Source organism: Colobus angolensis, unplaced genomic scaffold, assembly GCF_000951035.1.
Source record: "Colobus angolensis palliatus isolate OR3802 unplaced genomic scaffold, Cang.pa_1.0 Scaffold234, whole genome shotgun sequence".
NCBI classification, from domain to species: Eukaryota; Metazoa; Chordata; class Mammalia; order Primates; family Cercopithecidae; genus Colobus; species Colobus angolensis.
In genome coordinates this window covers 1,095,346-1,116,093 of record NW_012115533.1, presented here as the reverse complement: position 1 = coordinate 1,116,093, position 20,748 = coordinate 1,095,346, and the positions used below count along the sequence as shown (strand labels likewise).

Sequence of the window (20,748 nt, the reverse complement as noted above, 5' to 3'; positions counted from 1 at the left end):
TTAAATTAATGTTATATAATATTAGTAAGTTCACAAAAATTTATTACACATTAACCAACTTACCTATGGGTGATATTGAGAGTACGTTTTTCCTACAAATGATGTTATGAGAGCTCTAATTATATTTTATAACACATAAGTTCCAGGAGAACTAAACAAATTCAACTAACATTTGGTTGATATGTCAATTACTTTATCACTATTGTAATACCCCAACCCAACAATAATAACTTCTATTTAAATATGTAACTATTATCTGCCAAGTGGATTAGTGACTAGGAGGTTTTCAGTTCTCTGACTAGCTGATCATAAACTTACTCTGTGTATCAACAATGTAATGAATGGCATGCCCACATGTATGTAGTGTGTGTGCTTTTGCCCAGTCTCTCAAATTTATCCAGAGGAGAAACAAAAATGTTGCTAGCCAAAAAAACAAAGAACAAAAATAGCAGAAGCTTTCAACCTAAGAAAGGAAGAAAGCAGTATTTAAAAGAGGTAAGTTCTCCGTTCTAGTCATTTTCTGTAACAACCGCAGTAAGAGAAATATCTAGGACAAGTGGCACATTCAGCTACTATATTACTAGAAAGTCAGAAATGCACTGAGTGTATCATACCCTAAACCTTCAGTCCAGAGCTCTGACTCTGACTGGGTCTGGTTCTAGTTGATTCTATTGGTGTCTTCTATATATATGGTCAAGTCATGTTCAAGTTATTTTACTGAACTTCTTAAGTCTGAAACACTATTTCTACTTTTAAACAGAAAATAATATTAAATGACATTGAAGAAACTAAATTTACACTTAAATTTTAATAGGTACCATGTAATGAGACTGGTATTTGTTTAAAAACCTGATAACATATAGAACTAAACTAACAAAATATCACACTACATTTCTATAAGTTAAAATAGTGAAATGTCTTCTTACCTCCCATACTGCATTCATCCAAAAAAAGTGACAATACCAGTTTAGCTCACAAATTTACTCTTTACATTCAGAATAATATTGTTTCATTCTCATAAGCACATTTAAACTCAAACACCTGTAAATTTCCTATTAAACTATGTTAGTTATTTGAGAAATCTTATTGAAAATAATATGCAGATGTAACTATACACTATGAATTCCCTGCTAAAAAGCATGAATGGATGAATGGTCATTATGCACTTATGCACTTACATCATCCAGTTCGACTATTTTTAGAGATGGTTCAGGTCTCTCTATGTTTAATGTTTCTACTGGCAATAAAAGAGCTGTGTGTTGTACTTTGGTCTCCTCACCTAGGAAATAAGATTCACAAATAATATCATCAAAGAATATATCTTACTTTACAATTTCTTCAAATAAGATAGCCACCAAAAAAGAAGAGTGTTCTCATGTATATCTACACAAAAATACAGATATTGCCATTTTTCCTAGTTCAAGTGAAATACACATTTATTAGCATTCCATTTTTAAATGAAACCATCTAAATCAAGGCAAAGTATATCCAGGGAAAGGGAAAGAAGTGAGTCTACATGATTTTAATCTAAAGATAAAAGATTACATGGTACAACTGAGAATAATATATTAAAGAAAACCAAAAGCAGACTCTGATTAATGCTTATTGTATATAATTTGAAATAATACATTTTAAAAATATCTAATCAAGTATGAACTAACCGTCACTATCTTCATCATTTTCATTTTGAGAACACTGTGCATCACCAGTAGTTTCACATGGATGTGGGAATGTATCTGGTAGCAGATTAAAAAGCTGCTCTTGTGGAGTTCTACAAAATAAGAAAGAAGCAATTAAGAGACTGAAATATATTACCTGAAACTTTCCCAGACAAGCTCTTGATTTATTTATCAAATGAGTGAGTATACAAAATTAATGATGAAACCATAACTTTACCTTTAATTCAAAGATAAGTACAGTTGTATAACAGAATCTTAATGTACTAAAAAAAACCTGTGTAAATCAACTTGACATCACAGAAGATTTTTAAATTACATATCCTACTGAGTTTTGTTTAAGCTAAAAATCAAAGTTATGCTACAAGTCAGTGTTCTCTCAAAAGCCACATGGAGTCCATTAAAAACACCATTCTACTTAAAAACCTAATTTATGAATATGAGTTTTAGTTCACAGTCTTGGCATTGTGTTGATGAATTCTAAGGGAACCTGAGGGCATTTGTTTGAACTTCGATCATAACAGCAGGGTGATAACATAGGCTCTTACAATAAAAATGTAAGGTGTTCAGGCTGTGTTATCTATTACTTAATTAACAGTGAAGACTGATGCAGCCCATTTCATATGGAAGGCAATGAAGCCCAGGAATTCACAGAGGTCAAGAGTGTATATTTGGTTTCATAGTATATAACCACATTACTGGAGAGAAGGGTCACTTTTTAGCCAAGAATATGAGTAGTTGCACAGCCCTTCCATACCATGCAAACGCATGAAGTCCTCATGTAAAAAGCAGAGCCTTCTTAATGATATTTGTAGTTAATATGGATACAAAATGTTAAATATACCAGGCTCCATTCTAACAAATTTTGGTACATTAAATGTTATTAGATATTAAATAGGCACTAGTATGATCTTAATTTTATGGAGGATGAAACGGAGACAGAAAGTGGTGTACCAACTTGTTGAGTCATTAAGGTAGTGAATGCAGAAGAGGAATTTGAACTCGAGCAATCCGCTTCCCAAAGACCATGTTCTTAACCATGTACTTCCTTTATAATGCCTCTTCTGCAACTTTAAAGCCATTAAAATTTTGATAATCTTCTGGTAGTCTATGGTTATCTGTGTTTTCCCAATATATGTAATGTATATATAAGATGACTTTTGTGAGCAAGCCCCCCAAACTGGCCATAAACAAAATCTCTGCAGCACTATGACATGTTCTTAATGGCCCTAACGCCCAAGTTGGAAGGTTGTGGGTTTACGGGAATGAGGGCAAGGAACACCGGCCCTGCCCAGGGTGGAAAACCACTTAAAGGCATTCTTAAGCCACAAACAAAAGCATGAGCAATCTGTGTCTTAAGGGTGTGTTCCTGCTGCAATTAATTCGGCCCATCCCTTCATTTCCCATAAGGGATACTTTTAGTTAATTTAATATCTATAGAAACAATGCTAATGACTGGTCTGCTGTTAATAAATATGTGGGTAAATCTCTGTTTGGGGCTGTCAGCTCTGAAGGCTGTGAGACCCCTGATTCCCCACTTCACACCTCTATATTTCTGTGTGTGTGTGTCTTTCATTCCTCTAGCGCTGCTGGGTTAGGGTCTCCTCAACTGAGCTGGTCTTGGCAAATGACTATACAATATTTATATATTATTTAACTTTGTGTCTTAACAAATTTGATGAGTATGGCATCCTGTATCCATAATTTAATTTGGTGACAGATGAAAATTTTGAGTTATGTCAAAGACAAACTAGCATCCATCTACAAGAAACCTCTTTCCAGTTTGACATGGATCTACCAAACTAAAATTCATCATACATATACATAAATATACTGTTATCTAGATATTCTTTCTTTATGAAGGTTTTTGCTTCATAAAATCCCTGAACGAAAGCCTTATAGAAGCTAGATAATGAATTATTGGAGTTTACAGGGTCATATAAATTGTTTGTTCTAAACTCAATATTGTGCAAATGAGAAAACTTGGGCCACAAGAATTGAAGTGATATTTTCCCATAAATAAACAACTAGTTAGTCAGAGAACTAATTCTGGATTCTGGATATTCAAACCCTGGCACCAGTGCTTTTTTTTTTTTTTTTAAAGATGATGTCACATAAATAAATGATAAAATATATTTCAGATAGCATTTACTTCACCATAGTTTCCTCTTTTAGAATTTAGCAAATATTTTTTGATCATTGACCCATTCAGTTGGTTAAATGTGTGATGAATGGTTCTAAATATATTATGTGAATCAGTGTTAGGCTGTTTGCATCCAAATGGCCAAGGAATACTTTTTTTTTTTTTTTTTACCCTAGGTCTCACACCTATTCTTAGAGACACTAATTTTTAGTTCCTTCTGTTGTCCAGGAATCAGTAGTGTAAAAACTTGCCCCCGCTGCTACTGATGATTAGCTAGACTTGAGAAGTACACACAATGAAAAGAGTAAGGGAACTGGAATCAGAATATCAGCTAGTTGCTAACATCTGTCTTTAAAATATTCTTAATCCAAAACTTCTGCACTCCTTCTTTAAGCTTTCCCATATCTAAAAGATCTACTCTAGGTGTTGCTACTAAGATCTATCAACACTTTTACGTTGTTACAAATGGTAGGATTTTCTTCTTTTTAAGGCCCAATAATATTCCATTATACATATATGATATTTTTAATCTATCCATCCATTGATGAATATTTAGGCTGTTGCCATATATTAGAGAACATTATGCTATGTAAAATAGGCCAGACACAGAAAGACAAATATTGCATGATCTCACCGATACAAAAGTCAGACTCAAAAGGAGAGAGTAGAATGGTAGTTGCCAGGGGCTGGAGGTTGGGAGAAATGGAAACATGTTGGGCAAAAGTTGTAAAGTTCCAGTTACACAAGATGAATTAATTCTGGATATCTAATGTACAGCATAATAACTATAGCTAATAGTAGGTCTTAAGTGTCACACACAAAAAACTGAAATTATGAATATATTAGCTTAATTAAGGTATTATTGTGCAATGTATGCATATATCAAAATATTGCATGGTAAACCTTAACTATATACAATTTTTATTTGTTATTTATACCTCAATAAAGCTAGGGATAAAAGGTCTATCAACACTTCTGTATTGATTGCAGATAAAATTTTTAAAAACTTTTACTGTCCAAATCAGTAAAATATTAAAAAAGCAATAGAATATATATTTATAAGCCTACTATACAAAACACAGCAATAGGCAAAAGTAAAGTCAAAATCATGATCATGGTTATTTACATGAGAAACTTTTCTGAAGCAAAACATCAGAAATGCATCAGAAACCTGTGAATTGCAAATAGATTGCCCTACATTGACATCTATAATCAAGACATAAAGTATTAGCTCAAAAAAAAAAAAGATTACCATTAAAAATAACCATGTAAATAAGACCCTAGCAAACATGAAAATATTCACTAAGTATTCTTTTCTGCTAAGGAAACTGGCCAAGACGCAGCATTGAGCACAGCTCAGGACCTTGATGTGACTGTGATGAAACTTTCTTGTATGTGTTCAAGCTCAAATGACAGTTGTCACTTAATAACAAAATTGTGCTTCTTTTATTATATAAGAAACCCAAAATGACCCAATATTGAAAGGTAGCCACCAAAAATGACAAGTGACTCTGGAATTACATTTATATGCTAATTGCTAAATTAGAAAAAGGCAATTAACAGATACACACTACTGTTACACATATCCTTATTGACTTTTAAAATTTGAATAAATTTGTAGTGTATAGTTCTGTGGATTTTTACCAATGCATAAAGTCATATGTCTACCACAGTATCCCCACAAAAAAATAGCCTGAAGAGCTATGATAGGCATCATACTTTAAAAAATATATACAGCCTGGTCATTAGTTATAAATGAACTAGCTTAAACCTCTGCCATGTAAGCTACTACGAGATACAACTACACACCTTATTAAAACGTCAACCAAAAGAAAAAAAAACTGAAAATACCAAGTGTTGACAAGGATTTGGAGCAACCGGAACTCTCATACATTGCTGGAGCAAATGCAAAATAGACAGTCAATTTAGAAAAGAGTTTGGCAGTTTCTTATAAAAGTAAACATGCGCTTACTATATAGCCCACCTATCACAGTCCCAGGTATTTACCCAGGGAATTAGAAACCTATATTCAAGAAAAACCTGTTATGAAAATATTTTAAAGGACCTAGCTATAATTGCCAAAAACTGGAAACCAGCCAGAAGAAATATTGATTCATACAAGAACATGAATGAATCTTAAATGCATTCTGCTAAGTGAAGGACATGAAAGGACAGACACTGTATGATTTCATTTAAATGACCTTCAAAAAAAGGCATATTTGTAAGGGTGGACAACAGATGAAAGGCGTTATGGACTAAGAAAGGGAAGAGGAGAAAGAGGAAGCTCAAGGTAATTTTTGTGGTTGTGAAACTGTTTTTTGTGGGGGCGGGGGTACTGTGGTAGACACATGACTTTATGCATTGGTAAAAACTCATAGAACTGTATACCACAAGTTTATTTAAATTTTAAACATCAATGAGGATATGGGCAGAACCCAATGAAAGTCATACCAACCTTAAAGGAGGTGAGAAAGAAATGAGCACTGTGGCCAAAGTGATGTTGCAAAACATGGTTTGGCCTAGATACCGTAGGCTACAGATAGAAAGCATGACACAAAAAGACTGTACTCTAGGTGGAAAATTCATTTATTTCAGTGATATTATTAATAATTTTGAAACTAATTGTCCCTCATTCCTCTCAGTGATATTAGTGATTCTGAAACTACTGTATATATAAATATATATATATATTTAGGGTTAATTAATAAATATATTATAGATAATGAAAGCCAAGTTTCCCACTGTAGGTGAAAGAAATTTGTCAAATAAGCAAAGGGAGAATGGAAATGAACCATGTGATGCTGGTTTGGATTCAGAATGCCTGAGTGTAAATGCATGTTACTTTAATAGATATCCAGATGGATAGATACAGAAAAAAATTTATATATGTGTATGCGGATTTGTGTGTGTATATGTGTGTGTGTGTGTGTACTTCCTGGTTTCTTCCTTTGAGAAGGCCTAGAATCGTGGTACCAGAATACTAATGACCACACCTGGAGTCCAGATCTTTGTTTCTGAACACAATTCCCCAATAAAGGGAATCAGTATTTTTTGGAAAAACAATTCCTTGGCTGGGGAAGAGAAAATACATCTTGAGTTCCAGAAAAAAAGAGATGTTCAAAGCAAACTAACTGAAAAAAAAACGATAACAACAAGTCAAAAGGATGGAAGAGTCAACCTGAGAGAGTCCACAATGGCCAAAGCAGAAATAATTTGAGATGCAAAATAAATAACAATAATATTAGAAATCAATCCCCCAAAAAAATAAATATTCATGAGTTCACATAAATAAAGAATAAATAAATAAACGTGGGTGAAGGAACACTTCTTTTAAGAATTCCAACTAATAAATTTAGAAGGAGAAAATGAAATAGAATATCAGCTATAGAGCAGGAGAGTACTAACTGCTGCAGGCAAAATTCAGTCACAAATTCTAAAATTAGGAAGTGAAAGTTTAAGGGAAAACAGCGTTGATGTATCATCTCAATATATCTCCTGTAAAATATGTATCAATTATAAAGGGAAAGTAGTGATTTTACAGTGGAGAAACTTAGCACCACCTTAACTATATGATCAAGGTTAACATCATCTGTAATAAGATATATTGACATCATGATCCCAGAATGTCATGCACTGAGAAGGACACATATTCTCCGTGGTATTTTTCCTCACAGTGTATAACCTCAATCTAATTATGAAAAAACATCAGACAGGCCCAAATTTAGTACATTCTACAAAACACCTGGCAAGTACTCTTCAAAAGTGTTAAAGTCATGAAAGACAGGGAAAGACTAAAGAACTGTAATGGATAAGGCGATATGACCAAAAACAAACAAAGAAAAAGTGTAATCCTGCACTAGATCCTGGAACGAGGTAAGGATAATAGTGAAAACACTGATGATAAAATTAAAGTAAAATGTACAGTTGTCAATAATATTGTCCCTATGTCAATTTCCTGGTTTTGATATGCACTATGTTTATGTAAGATGTTACCATTAAAGAATGCTGAGTGAATGTTATTTAGGAATTCTTTGTGTTATTTTGAAACCCATCTGTCTGGTGTTTTTTCATAATTAGATTGAGGTTATACAGTTATGGTTTCATCATTAATTTTGTATACTCACTCATTTGATAAATAAATCAAGAGCTTGTCTGGGAAAGTTTCAGGTAATATATTTCAGTCTCTTAATTGCTTCTTTCTTATTTTGTAGAACTCCACAAGAGCAACTTTTTAATCCAAAAGAAAAAAATCTAGCACACTGAAAACAGTTGAAGGTGAGTGGTGGTACAGGTATTAACCCATCTAGCAAAGGCTTTACGGAAAACATGAGGGCTGATTTCAAAAATCTGAAGAGATACCATGGAGAAGAGAAATTAGATTTTATCTGTGTGGGCTTAATAGGTAGAATTAGAGCCATGTTTAGAAATGAGCTGGAAACAGATTACAGTTCAATAAATATCTCTTTCACAGATGGAATGGGCCACCTCAGGAGATGGTTTTGCATAACTGAAGGTGAAGGAAGGGTGTGATGACCACTTATCAAGCAAATTCTAGAGAGCTCCTCCACCTTGTACCTCAAAAAAAGACCATCCTCATCCAACCATTATCACCTGGGAGCTATTAGAAATTTAGAAATACAGAATCTCAGGCCTCACTTCAAATCTACGAAGAAATAACTCCTATTTTGCCAAAGTTTCTAGATGATTGTATCTGGTGATATCTCTTTGAATAAAGTATATTTAATTACTATTAATAAAATTAGAAAAAGGTTTAATTAATTTAAAACTAGATTCTGAAAATTATAGTCTCAAATGTTAGTGCTAATGTAAAAAACTGGTGTCTTCTCTAAGTAATCTTTCATTTATCACATTATTCTTGTTATTATTCTTAAATTATTTTCTGCATTTGTGCCTTTTCTTCATATACATATTTCCATTTCTCAAGGAAAACTCTAAATTAATGATGCGTCATATACATAAATAGAACTAAAATTATTTTTGGAAGAGCAACTTCACAGGGATTTAATCTTGCTTTAAAATTATGTATGCATTTATAGATTCAATGCCATCCCCATCAAGCTACCAATGAGTTTCTTCACAGAATTGGAAAAAACTGCTTTAAAGTTCATATGGAACCAAAAAAGAGCCCGCATTGCCAAGACAATCCTAAGTCAAAAGGACAAAGCTGGAGGCGTCATGCTACCTGACTTCAAACTATACTACAAGGCTACAGTAACCAAAACAGCATGGTACTGGTACCAAAACAGAGATATAGACCAATGGAACAGAACAGAGTCCTCAGAAATAATACCACACATCTACAGCCATCTGATCTTTGACAAACCTGAGAGAAACAAGAAATGGGGAAAGGATTCCCTATTTAATAAATGGTGCTGGGAAAATTGGCTAGCCATAAGTAGAAAGCTGAAACTGGATCCTTTCCTTACTCCTTATACGAAAATTAATTCAAGATGGATTAGAGACTTAAATGTTAGACCTAATACCATAAAAACCCTAGAAGAAAATCTAGGTAGTACCATTCAGGACATAGGCATGGGCAAGGACTTCATGTCTAAAACACCAAAAGCAACGGCAGCAAAAGCCAAAATTGACAAATGGGATCTAATTAAACTAAAGAGCTTCTGCACAGCAAAAGAAACTACCATCAGAGTGAACAGGCGACCTACAGAATGGGAGAAAATTTTTGCAATCTACTCATCTGACAAAGGGCTAATATCGAGAATCTACAAAGAACTCAAACAAATATACAAGAAAAAAACAAACAACCCCATCAAAAAGTGGGGAAAGGATATGAACAGACATTTCTCAAAAGAAGACATTCATACAGCCAACAGACACATGAAAAAATGCTCATCATCACTCGCCATCAGAGAAATGCAAATCAAAACCACAATGAGATACCATCTCACACCAGTTAGAATGGCCATCATTAAAAAATCAGGAAACAACAGGTGTTGGAGAGGATGTGGAGAAATAGGGACACTTTTACACTGTTGGTGGGATTGTAAACTAGTTCAACCATTATGGAAAACAGTATGGCGATTCCTCAAGGATCTAGAACTAGATGTACCATATGACCCAGCCATCCCACTACTGGGTATATACCCAAAGGACTATAAATTATTCTACTACAAAGACACATGCACACGTATGTTTATTGCGGCACTATTCACAATAGCAAAGACTTGGAATCAACCCAAATGTCCATCTGTGACAGACTGGATTAAGAAAATGTGGCACATATACACCATGGAATACTATGCAGCCATAAAAAAGGATGAGTTTGCGTCCTTTGTAGGGACATGGATGCAGCTGGAAACCATCATTCTTAGCAAACTATCACAAGAAGAGAAAACCAAACACCGCATGTTCTCACTCATAGGTGGGAACTGAACAATGAGATCACTTGGACTCGGGAAGGGGAACATCACACACCGGGGCCTATCATGGGGAGGGGGGAGGGAGGAGGGATTGCATTGGGGAGTTATACCTGATATAAATGATGAATTGATGGGTGCTGACGAGTTGATGGGTGCAGCACACCAACATGGCACAAGTATACATATGTAACAAACCTGCACGTTATGCACATGTACCCTAGAACTTAAAGTATAATAAAAAAAATAAAATTTAAAAAAATAAAAATAAAAATAAAATAAAATAAAATTATGTATGCAAATATGAAATATACATATAAAATTGCTATAGGAAGGCATGTCATACAAGAAACAAATATAAATAACTTTCATATTTCCTAATAGTATTACAATTCCAGAAAATACCTCCTGTGTTTTTTAAGCCATAATTTTTCCATATAGGATAGAATATCTTCTTTAAATTCAATATTAAGTGGTTCTCTCCAAATTTTCAGATTAGTCTGTACTTCACATTCTTCCAATGAGTCTGTAAAAATAAACACAATGTGCATAATTAATACAAACAAGTTTACAAATTACCATATCTTCTCTCAACATGTAGAACTCATCATTTGTGAGGCATATATGCTTTAATATTTACCTATACAATCAATATGTTAAGGTTTAAATAATGTAAAAGTATTAAATATCGGTAGTTTATTAAGTGACTGAATAGATAGTTTTCTTCAACAATCTCTTGAAGGGATCTTATGATTCAGAAGGTTTGTTAAAGCAACTCATTCTCTTAAATAAAAATTATAAATACAAACATTCATTGTAATTATATAAACACATACATAAAGGTATAACACACAGATGTATAAAGTATTATAGCCACTGAAAATAATACTTACACATTATGAGAAATGGGAAATAAATAATTCATAATGACATCTGGAGGAGACAATTTTCTTCACAAATTTATATCTACGTGGTAATTTACTTCCAGATGTTTAGGATATTTCTGAAGCACTACTAAATTAAAATTACTATTCAGAGATATTTAAAACTGACGAAGATATCTGGGAAAGAAAGCAGTGTAGATTCAGGATCACTAGTCTCTCCACCCTCCCACATATCACTCCTGTCTCCAAACTGAACATCACAGGGGGAAAAAAATGTAGGAGAATCAAGGGAAATAGTCGAGATGGGAAAAACATTTTTTTATAAACTAAGACTACAGAATGTCCCGGCCTCATACTGTAGACTTTAATGATTAACTTCCAGAAACAGCCACAGGCCAGCAATGGAAACAAATTAAAACAAAAATAAAGTAAGGAATTCCACTTCTATTCTTCCCAAAGAGTAGAGCAGTGTTGAGGAAAGCAATTGGAAACAGTTTGGAAAAACACTGATAAGAATCCCTTCAACTGAAAGAGCACTTAAGGACATGAGCAAAATAGAGAGAAAAGAAACGCCTCCACTATTAGTCCCCCTTTTCATTTTGAAACAAGATTTCTTGACAGGAGAGCTAAAAGGAAAAAAAAGAAAAAATAATTCTTTGTTTTTTCTGTCTAGATGTTAGAGAAGAGCTACTGTGTTTGAGATATAAACTCTAAACGTAGAAGGGTGATGGAGGAAGAAGAAGATAAAGCAGCTGGCCTCGTGATTCACTTTTCTCCCTTACCAATGCCACATTCCCGAGAAATAAAGATGGGAGGTGACCTGGATTAATTTGTTTGTGAATAAGTTGATAACTAGACCTACAGGCAAATGAATTAATAATATTTGCTGGGAGTAGACTCTTTAGCTATATGGCGTATTTAACATATTAGCTCAAAAGGTAGTGACAAAAAATAGCCAATATTGTCTATTTCACAAATAACGGTAAAAAACCAGCTATAATGATAATAATTTATTGTCAACCAAACTGGCTAAAGTCATAGAACTAGAAAATATGGGAAAATAGTCATGTCACACTCTACCAGTGAGAGTACAACCAACACAGTAATCTTTTTGGAGGACAGTTTGACAATATTCATTAAAATTTTATAAAACAAGTCACTGAGACAACATTTCTATATTTAGAAATTTATTTTAAGGTAAGGCTGTAAGTGCACAAATAGCTAAGATGCCCATCATAGTATCTTTTATAATACTGGGAATTAGAAATAAAATATCCATCAATAAATGTCTGATTAAATCATGCCATATAGAATACTCTACAAGAGTTACAAATGATTGTGTATATCTCTATTAGATGGCCAGTTGCCCATTACAGAATCTCAGTGAAAATGCAAGTTAACTAATACAGTATTTAGTGTTACCTCAGTTTTTGTGTGAGCATGTTTGTGTACACAACTATGTTTATTGAAAAACATGTACCAAAATATTAACATGGATTATCTCTATATGATGAGACTGAGCTGTTTTCATTTTGTTCTTGGTAACTTTCTGTTATAACCAAGTCTTTTAAAATAAGCATTCATTATTTTATCATATGGTTATTTCCATTATGGAGAACAAATTTTAAGAGTTGTACTTCTGATCTGGTGACTTTTCAACTCGGTACAGTATTATTTTAAATACTATGGCTTTCAAAGCAGACAAAAGTAGACTAATTGTTCTATAGAATAATTAGTACTTTTCAGGGTTGACAAGTAAAAAAAAATGTGTGAAGTAGTAAGTATAAAACACATAAAATAACACAGTCAATGAGAAATGAGGTGTATACTGAGATATAAACTACTAAGAGGAGAGCATACAAATAATGTCTTGAAAATATCAATGAAATTGATGTGTAATAAAAAAATGTAGAAAAACACTTGAATAAAATTTATTTAAAAGTTCAATTATAATTAGAAGATGATGTGTGATACTTTGAGATTAGAAATTACACGGTGTAATAAAAGAGTAATAATCAGCAGAGTTTCTCCGCTGGAAAAGAATGAAATAAAAATAGTAAAATTGGCAAGTAAGATACATGATTGAAATTTATTATCTAACATTTTATATTAAATAAAAAGCAGATGGAAGACACTACAAGATTCTGAGTAATCAAAATAATAAATTGAATACTTTAAAAACTTGTGGTTTTCCTCAAGACATACTGGGAAACTTAAAGATACTGTTCAGTCATCCAGATCATCAGTGTCTAGAATGTAGGAGTGAAACTGTTTAAAAAAAATAAAAGAACGAAAAGCAGATCAAAAAGAAACAAAAACAATGAGAACACAAATCAATTCTCCCCCTGAAGTTTATAGTGGTCCTTGAAATTGCATTTTTAAGTCAAATATTCTTAAAAAAAAATTCTTCTTTATCTCACAGACTCTCCCATTTTATGTGTTACAATTACTGCTCAAAAAAAGCGATAGTTGTCCTGGCAAAAATTTCTACTAGAAGAAGAACTGAAAGAATCCAATTATCCATTCATTTGACAGTCTGAATTTACATAGAAAACAAATGCAAATCCCTCTAGTGCCCAATTCAGGCCCGATAAATATTAAACCACTCACCAATGATCACACGGTGATGTTCCTTTGAGGAGTTACAGCAAACTGCTTTCCCAGTGTTTATAGATTTGGAACATCACATTTATATTCACAGAGAATAGAGGTAAATAAACTGAAGTCAGCTTCATTTTAAAACATTCGTGTTATAAAAATATCCATAACGGCCAGGCCCAGTGGCTCATGTCTGTAATCTCAGCACTTTTGGAGTCCTAGGCAGGCGGGTCAGGAGGTCAGGAATTCCAGACCAGCCTGCCCAACATGGCAAAACCCCATCTCTACTAAAAATGCAAAAATGCCGGGCATGGTGCCACACACCTGTAATCCCAGCTACTCAGAAGGCTGAAGCAGGAGAATTGTTTGAACCTGGAAGGCGGAGGTTGCAGTAAGCCAAGATCACGTCACTGCACTCCAGCCTGGGCAACAAAGTGAGACTCTGTCTCAAAAAAAAAAAAAAAAAGAAAGAAAGAAAAAGAAAAGCCATACCTTTTTCTGCTGCATGTAAATTCTGTTTCTTGTCATCATGATTTCTGGTTCTCCATTGACTTAACACTTCCTGAAAGGACTGTGCAGAAGCTTCTTCATTGAATGACCCTTCACACAACAGACTCTCTCTTGGTTTTGTACATTCTGCTCTTTTTGTCATTGTAATTTCTACCTAATTAAAAGCACATATAGGCATGCTTTATTATATTTTCTACATTCACCCACAAAAATTATTTTAATAAAAAATTTCTGTGTTTTAAAATACAGGTAGAACTAATTATTAGTCATTACAAATCAGACTTTTTAAACTTAGAATATTTTTAAGTTGTGCTTATTCATATGCCTTACTCTGTTCTTTAAAACTCTATTGGCAATTATAAATGGTCTCTTCAGAAATTATGAAGATGAGAGCCTACAGAACTGATGACTTATCTTTATGCTGTTCACCAGTGTTCTCTCTGTAAAGGTGCAATTGCCTTGTATCCATTCTCCCTATGTCCCCAATCTCCTACTCCCCACAACCCTTTCGTATTTAAAATCAGATCAAACACTCCCCTGCTCAAAACTCTCCATTGACTCTCTATGAAACGCCAAGTTCCTACCAGGACCTATACTGCCCTACACAACCTTGTACTTCCTTGCCTTTTATTTTACCTCCTTCCATTCTCCTTTTATTCACCCTGCACCAGTTAGTCTCACACTCTGGCAGTTCTGAGAACCCATCAAGCACATTTCCTCTTCAGGGCCTTGTACTAGCTATACCCAATGCCTGGAATGAACCTTCTCCATATCTTTACATAGCCATTTCCTCATTTCGTTGACTCAATGAAATGCTCAAATATCACCTACTCAGAAAGTTCTTCACTACCAATTCTAAAATTAATAGGCACCCTTTCCACCATTTAATAGTTCCTTAACTGTTTTCTTTTTCTTCCCATTACTTACTCCCATTTGACTTTGTTCTATGTTTATTTACTGCCTGTCTTTACCCATTAGTATATAACGAAGTTGGGGATTTTGTCTTTTTCTTAGTGCCAAGAGCAGTGCCTGGCACAAAGTAGGTGCTCATTAAAAGTTAGTGGAATGAATGAAGAAGTTCATCGATGCATGTAATACAATGCATGCTCCTCAGATTAATGATGGCTGTGGAGAGATGAATTCAGTACAAAATATAAATCCAGTCCGAGCACACAAGAAAATAAAGGTAGTATTTGGAAGCTATGCACTGAATCAAGGAGAATAGTCACATTAGGAAACCCAAGCAAAATAAAACCCACACCAGTGGCTGAATTATCAAATGTGGATTACCTACACTGATCAAATTGCTAAATATTCATGTGTATCTTTTAAGACATGAGAGTATAAATCTCTATATTCAGCCCACAATTGAAAAATAAACAGGCAGTGTGTTAGAGTACAATTCAGCCTATTTTGCTAAAGATGTATATAAAAATTTTAAATATGAGCAAAATGTATCTGAGGACCTGTCAGACACTAGACACTATGCTAACCGTTGGCCACAGAAACACAGGTTAGTAAGTGCACAACAGAAAACGGTGTAAGAAGCAGGTAAAACTCAGGGGAAATGATGTCTGAATCGGATTTTGAAAGATAAAACAAGAATTCCATAAGCAAAAAGTGCCAAGGGCAGCATTCCAGAGAAAGAAAATGATATGTAGGCTAGGACATGGGAGTCAAACAGCATTGGTGGCATGGAACTACAAGCAGTTTGCATTGATACAGCAAAAAGTAAAGAATGAGAAAATATAAAGGGTAGAAAGGGAAGCAGGGGAAGAATATAAAGGGCTCTGCCTGCTGCACAGAGGAGCTTAAACCCACTGGACATGTAAAATCATTGTAAAGTGCCATATACCAATGTGGCAGAGAGAGGGAAATTAGGAAATAGTGTGTTTAGCTGCAAGGAAACCAATCAAAATGATACAGACATTAACCCACATTGACCAACATTCCAACATTACAAATGCATAATTTTTTATGTAGGAATTTCAGGATTTTATCATACTGATATATCTATGCAAAACCACATTATTCAAAATTATACTTTATATTTTAGCATATACTAGCAAAAGATTGAAACAGCGTAAATGCTGATCGGTGAAAGTTAGATTTTTAAAAGTCTTTTCACATCCAATAAATGGAGTACTTTACAGTCACTACATAGAATGACAAGGTTGTATATTGTACTTACATGGATATAAAAACTACATTGTTAAGTGAAAAAAAAAAGCATGTTTGCAGAGCAAACATATTAACATTTGTGTAAGAAATGCATACATACAAAACCAGAAGGATTGCCTGACTCCTAGAAGGGAAGAGAATGAAATGCACTTTCCATTGATAATCCTTTTATAAAGAAAAAATTGCAGTGTCTGAAAGAGCAATAAGGATAGAATAAATGACCAAACATTCAAGAGTTTTTAGCTGGTAGCCTATATGGGACATGGTAACTATTATGGACTGAATTGCATCTCCCTCCGCAAATTCATATGTTGAAGCCCAAACCCCCAATGTGACTACATTTTGAGATAGGGCCTATAAGGAGGTAATTGAGGTCAAATGAAATCATGAAGTTGAGGCCTTAATCTAATAGGACTGGGTATCCTGTTAAGAAGAGGGAGATAGTTGGACGTGGTGGTGTGCACTTGTGGTCCCAGCTACACAGGAGGCTAAGGTGGGAGGAACATTTGAGCATGGGAGGAGGTTGCAGTGAGCTGAATTCACACCGCTGCACTCTAGCCTGGGCAACAGAGCAAGACCCTGTCTCAAATAAATAAATAAATACAAAGAGGCATCATATATCTCTTCTCTCTTTCTCTCTCTCTCTCTCTCTCTCTCTCTTTCCCCCCACCCCACCTTTCTCTCCTTTCTGTATGCATGTGCATACAGAAGAAAAGCCATATAAGAACACAGCAAGAAGGCAGCCACCTACAAGCCACAAGCCAGGAGGTAAAGCCTCACCAGAAATCAATACTGCCAATATTGCCAGCACTTTATCTGGGACTTCTAAACTACAGAACTGTGGAAAATAAATTTCTCTTGTTTAAACCGCTCAGTTGGAGGTATTTTGTTATGGCAGCCTAGGAAGACTAACACAGTAACCAATGGGATGTGCAGAGGAGGAAGTGAAAACACAATAGACAATAACTGCCTTCGTTGGTTTGGAAAGCTAGGTGGGGCGCCTTCAACAACAACATTGATAGGTTTTGGAAGAGGGGATAAATTTAGTTTGAAGATAGACTCTTAGGAGTATTTGTGAGAAGGTACTTATTGGTACCTTATTGGTACCAGTAAGCAATATGTCAGTGTGTCTATGTATATATGCTACACTAATGAACAAGCACTGAAAACTCAGTGACTTAATATAAAATTATTTCAATATGCAGCAATTTCAGCAGCTCTCCAGGGAAGCTTCCTTCCAAGCAATGAATCAGACATGTCAGACATTTGCATCTTGGAGTTATGCCACTGGAATACCAGCTTCCACATAGCTGTGGTAGGGTAGAAAAAGCTGGAGGGTTGTACATTAGCTCTTAAACGTTTCAGTTCAAAACTGTCATATATCACGTCCACTCAGAGTCCAATATGACCTTGCCCAATTCTAAAAGAAATTTGAAGATGCACATAGAAATTCAATGCTGTACGTTCGTTACCCTCTAAGTACATGATATCCCTGTAAGATGATGTGTTTTAATATCCCCACTTTCCAAAACAGAAAACAGAAGATCAAAAGAGCTAAGGAAATTGCCCAATGTTACAATGCTATAAGAAAAACAGCATCATTATTTTAAACCCAGGTTTCAGCTTGTAAGATGTAAGCTCTTTCATGAACTGTACCTCTTTCCAAGGATGTGTCATTGGCTTTGTTCCATTAAAAAGGCCATAAGAGAGGCATCAGGCATTGGTACCATTTGGTTCTTCTAGCCATTAAACTAAAAATCAGACTCCTGAGCCCTAACCCAGAGGTAAATATCTAAAAAAAATCCAAATTTGGTGACAGACCCAGGAATGCAAGTTTTTAACAATCTCCAATTCTTACGAGGCTTATTAAAGTTTGAGAAGCATTGTTCTTCAGCACAGAGGAACACTAAGTCTATGAAGGGGTTATCTCTTCACTGTGTACTCTGTCATCTATAACAGTGATTCCCAACTCACCAGGATCACTGAGGAGTTGTTGAACACACACGAGCTCGCGCGCGCACACACACGCACACACATACACACACACACACACACGTCTGAACCCCACCCACGGAGATGCTGAACTTAATCATATGTATTTCTTTAATGTTTCTCCAGTTGATTTTAATATACACTCCTGGATAAAATAATTGAATTAATGGTTTTTAAGTTAAGACAATGAGGCAGACAATGTATACAGCATACATAGTCACCTATGAAGACAAGAAAAACATCTAGTGTAAAGATTAATAAATAACACAGAGGAGGCCACACTATCACTTTCCAGTAAGGCTAGTTACTTAACCTCTCTCTCATCTGTTAAATTGGGGTAACAGCACAAACCTTATGTGGTTATTGTGATTATTGGATAAGGCAAGTAAAGCATTAAGTACAATGCCTAGCATAAGGTGTTCAATAAAAGTTAGCTACTGATTTATTTTTGATAGGATAAATTAGATGAAAAGGCAGGCAGGAAGAAGAAACTTTTAAAGCCACAGTCTCTGCATAATGGTTAAACGCAGGAAATTTGGAGTCAGAAGGTCTGAGCTGAAATCTAAGTTCCATTATAAATTCTACCTTTGGCAATTTATAAAAACTATTCCTTGCCACTATTCTCTCATTTGAAAAAGTGGAATAATTAAGAAAAGACAAAAGGAGATAATGTGTAAAATATTTAGGGCAGTGTCTGGTCTTCAATATGTTATTGTTATAATTAGGAGGCAGTGATTCTTCACAAAACATCCTTGACAGGTCTATTAGAAAGTGAAATCCACACAAATAAGCTGACACTCCTGAAAAATTCAAGCACACTTCCTCTGCTGAAAATAGGTCCTACTAGCATAGAACACATTTTCTTTTACGTCTATGAGCGTGGGTTTGGAGCACAACAGATTTAACTTCAACCCAGACTTGGTCAACATATAACAAGCAGCATGACTTCAGCTAAGTTACAGTTTTTGAACTGCAGGGGAAAAGTGACTGGCATCTAAAAGAATGAGGATTATAACACAGATCAAAATTTGAAGTTCATTTCTTGCTAAAGAATCAATATGCCTATTATAAATATATAGGCATGAGTTGATAAAAGCTTATCTAGCACATTGTCGGATCAGTAGTCAATCTAAATAACTGCCAGAATTTGGTACAAATCTAGTTTTAAATAACTGTGCAATTGCCTGTCACTTAAAACTCTTGGCAAGGTTTTATATTTTTAGCTCCTCTGAATGAAGTCCTGACTAATATAAAATTGTTAGATTGCATTGTGGTTTTTTAAAAAATGTTTTCCGCAAATACTCATCCAATTCCTGACATAGATGAAAATGTCCAGAAAGACATATGGTCAAAATATCATTCATCAAAAACACTAGTATTTAGTGGAACCAAAACAATCTTCTTGAAAAGATTTTTACAGTCAAGATGTATTTGGTTAATAAGGAACAAATCTATATGAAATAATAATGTGACGAAATTATCAGCAAAATTCTGTAGCCTAACTTAAGTACATGAATGGCACTTGCCATAATTACATATATCAGAAAATGTCTACTATATTTTCCTCAATTTACCTCAGAACTGCTCCTCTGGAGAAATAAAGATTTAGGTTTATGCTGAATTTTACTGGTTTCCTTTGTAGAATTATTCTCCTCTTTGGGTTCATCTGGATTAACATCCTTTATAAACTGATGGGCAACATCCAATACACTGAATACTATTTGAGATTTTGCCTATTAAAAAAGCAACAAAATGTAATTAAAGAGCCTTATACGTTAAACTAAATAATTTATATACATTAACTCATATTAGTGTTATTCTATGACTCCCAGAATTAAATAAATTCAATTTAATCTTTAAAAAGACAAATTGGCATTTGTATCAACCAGTATAACAGTGACAGCTGCCATCTACTGAGGGAACTAGTTTGGGCTCATACAATTCAAACCATCTTAAAAACAATATATCACTTAACCATCAAGGCAATTCTAAAACATAACTACTTTTATCTGTTTTAGGAATTAAGAAAACTGTTTTAGGAATTAAGCTCAGGCCGAGCGTGGTGGCTCTCTCCTGTAATCCCAGCACTTTGAGAGGCTGAGACGGGTGGATCATTTGGAGGTCAGGAGTTCCAGGACAGCCTGGCCAACACGGTGAAACCACATCTCTACTAAAAACATAGTAATTAGCCAGGCATGGTGGTGTGTGCCTGTAGTCTCTGCTTCTTAGGAAGCTGAGACAGGAGAATCGCTTGAACCCAGGAGGCAGAGGTTGCAGTGAGCTGAGATCACGCCACTGCGCTCCAGTCTTGGCAATAGAATGATACTCCATCTCAAAAAAAAAAAAAAAAAGAAAAGAAAAGAAAA

General features: G+C 34.6%; 1 protein-coding gene across 1 annotated transcript in view; it reads right to left on the bottom strand.

The window, feature by feature from the left end:
* The window catches only part of ZBBX (zinc finger, B-box domain containing), a 138,508-nt gene that overhangs the window by 68,018 nt on the left and 49,742 nt on the right, over positions 1–20,748 (bottom strand). Inside the window, exons 10-14 of the mRNA XM_011944626.1 lie at positions 19,957–20,115; positions 14,192–14,363; positions 10,623–10,743; positions 1,662–1,771; positions 1,179–1,279 (exon numbers count right to left, since the gene is read on the bottom strand). Of these exons, the coding sequence (XP_011800016.1) occupies positions 1,179–1,279; positions 1,662–1,771; positions 10,623–10,743; positions 14,192–14,363; positions 19,957–20,115 (663 nt within the window). The remainder of the gene's footprint in view (positions 1–1,178; positions 1,280–1,661; positions 1,772–10,622; positions 10,744–14,191; positions 14,364–19,956; positions 20,116–20,748) is intronic.